Source organism: Salarias fasciatus, chromosome 7 (assembly GCF_902148845.1).
Source record: "Salarias fasciatus chromosome 7, fSalaFa1.1, whole genome shotgun sequence".
Taxonomy (NCBI): domain Eukaryota; kingdom Metazoa; phylum Chordata; class Actinopteri; order Blenniiformes; family Blenniidae; genus Salarias; species Salarias fasciatus.
In genome coordinates, this window is record NC_043751.1 from 25,727,740 (window position 1) to 25,736,662 (window position 8,923).

Below are 8,923 nucleotides of genomic sequence, written 5' to 3' on the forward strand. Positions count from 1 at the left end.
ACACACATGCGCGCACACACACACACACACACACACACACACACACACACACACACACACACACACACACACAGAACAGAAACCCCTTGACTCTCCTTTGCCAAACAAACGCCCTCCAAATCAACGTGCTCCACCACATGCTGAGTCACCGCCTGGGCACGTCTCAGGCTCCACCGCAAACACAGACCCAGATATACACACACACACACACACCAACACACACACACGTGCACCTCAGACATGAGAAACAAAAGGTCCAGAGACAAAGAGGGGAAGAGGCGCAGGGGTGGACGTCTTCATTCAGCGGGAGCCGGCAGCTCGTCGTGTGGTCGCGTTTTTCTCTGAGGTCAGAGGATTAAAGTGACCTCGGCGTCCCTCCTCCCCGTCTACACCCCAGCACAAGTCCCCGAGGAGACAGGATGTCGAGCCGTTAACACTGACTCATCAGGATCTTTGTTGCTATCAGATGAAATCTGTAATCGTTGTAACGTCTGACATGTTTTTTGGTTCATGGCGAAGCTTTTTTTCTCTTTTTTTCTTTGCCAAACTGGGGAGTGTGTTTGTGACATGTCACTTCCTGAGGGGAGATGTTTCCAAACCCTCTTAAAGGGGGCAGACAGGAGAGGCTGAAGTGGGTGCTTGAGGAAGCTCTGTCACTCCACACACACACACACACACACACACACACACACACACACACTCACACAGACGGCTGTGTTAATCTGACCGGAGGGCTGAGGCCGGGACTGAGCTGAACTCCAGAGGAGCGGGACAGGATGCAGGAGAGGAGTCGATGACATCTGCCTCCTTCCCACCTCCTCTCTGTGATTCACACAGGCTCCAGCAGCTCGTTGATACACACAAACATGAGCAACCGGCCCTGAGTCAGGCGGCTCAGACGGAGCAGCGCCGCGGTCAGATGATCACACAGGAAGCAGATGATAGCAGATGCAAATAAAACACAACTTCAAACGTCACTGAACTCTTTACTGAGCGTAACATGAAGTCATGTTTAGCGTTTTGACATAAAGACATAAATGTCTGAAAGTCTGCTGAAAACTGAGCATACTTTTATTTTATTTTATTTCTATAGCTCCAAATGCAACACAGGAGGGATTCAAACCGATTCCAGTTCGTGGAAAACTAACATTCAGAAAGTTTTGATAAGTTAAATCACTGCTTAAGAATATATTCAAATACTAATGGAAAATTACAGATTTATAGAAACACAGCTAACATATTTATAGACTTTTGAGCAGAATTCACTGTTTTAATCTTCTATGTTTTAATTCAGAATGTTTTAGAAAAATTGTACGGTGAATAAAAATTAGTCCATAAAACCAAACACATTTTTTTTTAATATAGATGTTTAAATAATAATAAAAGGGTGAAAATGTATTTTTTAATCAATCAAGGTCCCTTTTCTTTTACATTGTGATGTAGATTTGTTTAAATGAAAATCTTTCAAAAAGTTTTCAAACTTCAAAGAAGTAATCAAGTACAATTCAGTAAAATATTTAATTACAACCCATGTTTAACTCAAAGAATTAGCTGCTTTCTGAAAGTATGAAACACACTGATCTTTTGTATGTTTTAGAGCCGTTTAAATTTGAACAAACTTAGGCCTGCACGTAGAACATGACACGAAAACGACAAAACATGTAAAACAATTTCCTTCAGTATAAAGAATATTTCAGGGATTTTTTTTCTCAAAACATATCTAGGAAGAGATTGGTTTTATTAATATGAAATGTGTCCAAAAGATTCACAGATTTACCAAAATTTGTCCATTTTTTCTTATTGTGAAAATAAACCAAAACTTTACGGATTTCATCAAAGTTTATTAAAACCACGATGGAAAAAAGTGCTTCCCTTTCAGCCTGATGATTCCTGAGTTCTCTGAATGGAAACGGGAGCGCTGTTTTGGGTGTATTTTGGAGGTTTGACGTTTAGGGACCAGAATAGCAGTTTGTGTGAAACAGCACCAGTCGAGACTCGTTCCGTCTGAGTTTCTCCTTCTATTTAAAAGAAACCCCTGAAAGGCAGCGCGGCGCCCACTTGGCACCGCTGACTGGCTCAGAAGGGAGTGAATTACCTGGCTGCCATGGCAACAACCTGCTTTCAGGATGACTCTCGAGCCTTCCGCGGGTTTCAAAGGTCGCATTTTTACGCACGCCTCCGCCCGCACATCTGGGTAATTAACCAGACTGAATCACCTGCGGCGGAGTGGGCAAATATTTGCAGTAATCTCGGCAGTGGGATGTGGATTACTAATTAACACGCAGGGTGTGTAATTAGGTCCACGTTAGGACTTCCTCTCTGCCCTCTCTCCCCCGTGCGCCCCGGCTTCCGCCCACACGCAGCCTTGAATTACTCCACCGGCAACTGTTGATGCATTCCCCAACCATCTGACGTCAAGAGGGAAGGGCCGAGGCCGCCGCGCGCTATAAAAGCTCCTCCGCCACTTCCATTCATTCACAACCTACTCTCTGGATTACACCGCCACGGGAAGAGGAGCCCCCCCTGCGCGGCGGAGAAGCAGAAGAAGAAAAAAAAAAGGACGTTCGGCACACAAACAATGAAAATGTCGGCGGCAGAGATCTGCCAGGTTCTCAAAGAAGGAGAGCTGGAGAAGAGGAGCGACAACCTGCTCCAGTTCTGGAAGAGGAAGACGTGCGTGCTGACCACGGACAGCCTCAACATGTACGCCGACACGCAGAAGCGCAGCAAGGGCAAAGAGCTGAAGCTGCAGTCCATCAAGAAGGTGGACTGCGTGGAGCGCACCGGCAAGTTCGTCTACTTCACCATCGTCACCACGGACAATAAGGAGATCGATTTCCGGTGCTCCGGCGAGGACAACTGCTGGAACGCGGTGATCACGATGGCCCTGATTGATTACCAGAACAGGAAAGCCATCCAGGACTTTAAAACGCGGCAGGACAACGAGAGCGCGTCGCCCGGGCAGCAGGAGAGGCGCATGGCCCGTGCGCCCTGAGCGCGCGGCCCCGTGCGCCCTGAGCGCAGGCGAGACTCCGAGACTCCAAATATGGTGAGTGAAACACAACTGAGCGCACACGTGGACATGAATGTCACTTCAAGAAAGAAAGAAAGATAGAAAGCTCAAGCGCGTTCATTTCTTCAGTGAAGTCTCATGTTCTGTCTCTCCTCCAGTGTCATGATGGACCACACTGAAACACGAGGCGGACCAAAAGGAAGACGAGGTCATCCGGTCCAGAGATGAAGGCTTGTTCGGGACTGAGCTCTCTGGGAGAGGGGACGTCCGACCCAAAACCCACAGACAGAGACTTTCTGAAGCTCCACTCAGGACTGCACTGTCGAAACTGTTCCACTCTCCCGGGAGGAATGACTCCTAAAACCATGATGTTAATTTATTTGTTTCCACTCTGTGGCAAACAGCTTGTATTGTTTAAATTATTTTCTTTTTTTTTTTTTTTTTCCAAAATGCGTGCTATAAGTGTGTATTTATTTGAATAAATATCCATGTGTTTTTGACATATCCTGAAGCTCTCAGCTGCTTTTTTGTTGCTCTGGTGTGGATCCTTCCCCTCTTAAGGTCTGACAGTGTCTCATTACAACATTATGGAGTCAGTAACAGTATATTTGACACTCGGGGACACTTTTCAGAGGCAGCATTTCTGAGCAAATGCCAGACGTGCAACCGTAAAAAGGGAGTGGAGGACAGGAAAGTCCCTTTCCTCTCTGCTGTCAGGTGGAATGTGGCTCTTTATTGTGGGAGGAAGTGTTTCAGGCTGAAGTCATCGCTGATAAGCAGAGCGGAGTCACTCTGCACGGGACACTTGAAAGACTCACTGGCGCCTTTGAACCCACCTGAGGTGTGGTGGGGATTACAGGCTCATCAACTCAGACCGAAATCTTACAGTTTTATTGTGTTCTACGGATCATGAGTGACTGAAAAGCTGAAACTTTGATTTCAGTGATTACTTTAGGAGCACTTGAGCGACTTTTTTCCATCCACACCAACCTCACCGGAAGCCTTTGTTGAAACCCGCACCGTTATCACCAATAGTTATGAAGAAGATAAAGTGTGACGCTGGATACACACCCGTTTGATTCCTGCTGTAAACCTAATGCAAGAGGCTGTAAAGATGCGTCAAAATTTACAAGATCCATAAAGATCATAAAGATCAGGTCAGTAAGTCCATGTGGAAGCAGTGAAGTCAGACTCGTCAGGGAGCTTTCAGTGAGTCAGATGCCTTAACATGTTGCAATACTGTGCAATCACTTGACATGCAGTTTACAGCAAACCTCTGGTTTATGGGAGACGGTCTGAAGTCACGCCAATGATCTTCACTGGAAAATGAAAATAAAGTAATTTGAAAAGTAGAGATGAACTATAACAACAGTTTTAATCTCATAAAAACACAACAAACCTATCAGAAGACTATTCAATTTAAAGGGATTAAAAAAAAAAGATTTGAACAAAAACCTTCACTGGATTCTGAAATGTAATCTTTTCATTCATGGGAGAGAAGAGATTATTCGAAAACTGAAGATAAATCTACAAAAACACCTCCGCCTCAGGAGCCTCTGCAGTGGAAGTGTGCTGCGAGCACAAATGCCCAGAGGTCAGAGGTGACAGAAAGCTAAATCTCGGGCCGGGAATAATGAAGTTCGCGGTGGAGGCGAGGAGTCACACCCCTCCGGCTCCCGGCCCGTCCGCCAGGGCCGCTTTGAAGTCGGATCACGCTACAATGAGCGCTTCAAAGGGCTGATCCGGGGAGCATTACGGGAGCGGACGGGACTTCTTTCTAAAAATACAGCTTCACAAATTGGCACCACTCTAATCTCACAAACACACACATACACACACACACACACACACACACACACACACACGGGGTGGGTGTCGCTGCCAGTGCTCCCACCAACCACATTTAGATTTAGTTCTGAACCTAATGACACAAAATGAGAATTTGCACTCCTGCACTGTTCTGCTTCTGCGCGCCACGCACACACACACACACACACACACACACACACACCCGATGCACTCACACACTGCGTCTTTATCTGTGATCTCAGGCTGCGTGAACGCTCGTTGACGCAGCAAATGCAGGTCAAACTCGACGTGCTGGCGTCAGATCGGCTTCGTCCATCATTATGAGAACGACTGCAGCGTAATTATGTCGCACCGAACGCCGTCGATACAATGAAGGGAGAGGCCAGACGAACCAGGCCTCACTTCCTCCAGTCGTTTTCCTTCTTTTTCTGAACGGAAGGACGGAGTAAGTGTTAGAGCGTTGTTTTAAAGGAAAGCCGTGGAGCTGTCAGGTGGTCACACCGTCACTCTATACAGCCTCTGCTCCCCTCTTCAACATCATTTGCAGGATTTGTGTTTACTAAAAGTGCTTTAAAAAGGTTAATATTCCTAAGAGCGTGTTACAAAATTTTCGTTGGGAACTACTGCTACTGAGGCCCCATTCTGCTTGCAAAAACACAAAACTTTGGTTGTGTTTTTGATTGTCCACTTACACAACTATGGTGCTCGGAGCTACAGAAACACAAGAATTTGAAACGCTCTGTCTACTTCAACATGCCTTCAATGTGACTTTAAGCATCATGCAACAGTTTTTTTTTTTTTGGGCGTTTCACTGTATTCTGTACCAGACAGTTTCATTAAAATCGGCTTCATGTTGAGACTGGAGTCGTTCTTGGTTGTAATTGAGCTTTAAAGCTCAAAGTTAAAGGTTATTATGAACCTATTTTATCGGTCCGGGCCTGAACTGATATGTATTCACTCCTCTGCCTTAAACAGCGATTCTACGTCCCGGCATTTTTATTTTGCAAACCTTCAGACATCAGTGTTCCTCCATTCTCTGATGAGCTCGCTCCTCATTGAACTACGTCTCTTCCTCCTTCGACAGTCTTTTATAATGTGACCTACTTTACAAAACATAGAAAAGGATAAAACTGAATCATCTTACTGGAGAAATGTAAAATGAAAGTGTCTCAGTCATTATACGAGCCCTTCAGATGTTACAGCTGTGACTCAGGCTGTGATAATCGCTCTACTTATCCCCCACATAAAACACCAGATCTGATGTCGCGCGGTTCAGCGATGGCCTGACGACATACGTTAACGCCACTTGGGTTCTCCGCCGTGCGTCACGGATCAGGGCTCTGAACCGTGACGCCGCGCTTCCCATCAGCCACCACGACGTCGCCTCCGCGCTTCGGGTTGTTGTGTCACCTCCTCGCTCGCTCTTCCCGTCACCGTCCGACGTGACGCCAGCGGGCCGCTGCATCGGCGCCTCGTGTAAATAAAAACTTCCTAAACCCAAACAGAGGGGGATGTTTTTCGAATCGTCCGAGGACAAAACCTCCCAACCTGCTGAAAGCCTCTCCGGCTCACGCTGAGAGTGTCTGGAGCGGACAAACAGTCGCTGCTCTTTGATGGGAACAAACCAGCAAACCAGCAGAGGTGCTTTTTTTTAAATTTTTTTTTTTTTTTTTTTTGTAATTGGGAGGAGAGGGGATTATCTCACTGGAGCGGTATCCACAGGCTCGTTTTACTGGAAACAGCCGTCGCAGGTATTTCTCCTTGTGATGCATGACTCAGGTGAGCGCATACCTGAGCGCATACTTCAGCAAACACAAACACACGCCCTCCAATCACAATGGAGGACACAGAATGCCACTTAGTTTTAATGGAGAAACAGATTTTTGAGGATTAAACGCGAGATAAAGATCAAACAGAATCCATCTCTTCGTGGTCCGTGGGTATTTTCTGTTCCCTCAATCAGCTAAAGGTCATCGGATTCCCAGATGCGGATGAAATGAACTAATTCCCTCAACTCGTCCACAAAGGCGTCGTTCTCCTGGTTGTCTGTGTCTGTGACGACCGTGTTTGTTTTTTATCGCAAGATCCATTTCTGTACGCTGAGTCATGAGGAGAAGGAGAAAACTCCCCAGACTGACATCCCGGGCTCCATCGGCCCACTCTCTGGCTCCTCTGGCTTCTCTGGCTGCCATTACCACAAACTTTACAACGTGGAGTTGCTCCAGTAATCCGGCAGACTCGAACGCAGCGGCGACTGGAGGAGAAGTTCAACCGAAACGTGGAGATTCGGGAGAAATGTGAGTGAAGGACTGGCACCGAGTCTCTCCCCCTGTTTCTCAAAGAGAATCCAATGAATGTGTCACTTCTGCTTCGTGTGTATTGGATATACACCGCCGCACACACATGCTGCACACACACACGCACACACACATACAAAGTGTTGGCCGGAGGGCCGCGATGGCGAGCGCGGATCGTGTTGCTTAAGACCCAGCTGTCCGGAGAGAAGCTTCAGACAGAGCAGGGAGACGCTGTCAGGAATGTCTACGAGGCGGTGAGGGGGCGGGAGGCCGAGGGCCGGAGAGCGCCGCCGCCGCCGCCGCCGCCGCTGCCGCCGCCGCCGCCGCCACCGCATGCTTTCTGAGGCCCGGGAAGGAAAAGGCCCAGATCACAAACCGCTCGGAGGGTCAGCTCCCACTCCCAGTCGAACGGTCGATACATCGAGGGACAAACCGCAACAGATAAGGTTGACGTGCCGATGTGCAACATTGGAGGCAATTCGCTGCTGCAGGTCTGGATAATAATAGCGTGTAACTGCGAAACACTCTGTAATTGCTGAAGTAATAAAGCCTATTAGTTCATGATTGTGAGAAGGCATCTGCGCCGACATAAAACAACACTGGCAGCAGGAGCCCAACCTGAAACATGTGTGTCTTTGACATCTCAAACACGTGAATCAGATTGTCTTGTCGTTCATTCAGTAAAAGGCCAACACACGCACAGGGAGAACATTCAAACTTCACAGAAACATCAGCCTGCAGCCTGAGCGGGCGGAGGGCCGATCGGCGGAGCAGCTGGAGTTCCGGTCCGGAGCGTAACGGCGCTCCTGAGGGGAGCTTCGGTTTCCAGCACCTGTCTGAGGAGGCGTGTGAAGAGCAGATTACAATAACATCAGAATTCCCAGCCATGTCTACCAGAGGATGTTATTCTGATGATGAAAAAAAAAAAAAGCTGAAGCCAAATCTGGAACAGCCGTCTTCTCGTCACTTTCCCCAGACATGATTTCAATCACGGCATTAAAGCACAACTGCAGTAAAATATATGCAGCAGCGAGACACAAAGGGACGAAAGAGAGACTCTCGTTTAACAGGAACCAGCAAAGTGCTGCTGACAGCCAGAGAGCCGTGAGATTCCTGCAGGTGTCACTTGACTCTGTCGGACCACCTTCCAGAAGTTTTACTGTTCGTTACATCAGTGCAGAAAATAATCCGGCAACACGATCGGCGCTGCCTGACGTGAAACCCAAGATGAAACAAATGGCCGTAATAACCTGTAATGATGACCCCGGGTCCAGAGATAACCGTCCGGGTGAGAGGAAATTGGTTCAGTGCCGTTATTACATGAGAGGAAAGCAAGATTAATGAGCGGAGGGGAGGGAGAAATTCCTGCACGGAGAATATTACAAGTAGGAAAAAAAAAGAAATATGAATGGAGGAATTCCCCTGTGCCACGCCAAAGCACACGGCACAGAAGGAGTGATTGAATACGCTAGTTAGTGATTAGGAAAACACCGCCCTGAACAAACAAGCGGCCGAATGATTCATCGGTGACTCGGTCTGAGGAGAGCGAATCCAGCAAATCAAAAATCAAAAGATTTAACATCAAAACAAGATAAAAAACAGGCTGTTATTAAAATCCAAAAGACATGAAGTAGGAGAATCACTGAAATTTAACACTCTGATATGAGTGAGCAGGCCCTCAGGCTTTAGAGTTCTTTATCTTCAATGAAGATGATTGTAAGTTTAGTTTTGTATTGTTTTGATCTTTACACTCTCTAAACTAAACTAAATAATAAAGACAGAAAAACACTTTATATGTGCTTTT

At 47.0% G+C, this 8,923-nt stretch overlaps 1 protein-coding gene across 1 annotated transcript; it reads left to right on the plus strand.

The window, feature by feature from the left end:
• The first annotated feature begins 2,493 nt into the window (after window positions 1-2,493).
• Window positions 2,494-3,286, plus strand: phlda2 (pleckstrin homology-like domain, family A, member 2). The gene is made up of 2 exons (XM_030095578.1): window positions 2,494-3,049; window positions 3,172-3,286. The coding sequence occupies exon 1, from the start codon at window positions 2,579-2,581 to the stop codon at window positions 2,993-2,995; it is 417 nt and encodes a 138-aa protein (XP_029951438.1). The 5' UTR covers window positions 2,494-2,578; the 3' UTR covers window positions 2,996-3,049; window positions 3,172-3,286.
• Window positions 3,287-8,923: the final 5,637 nt, after the last annotated feature.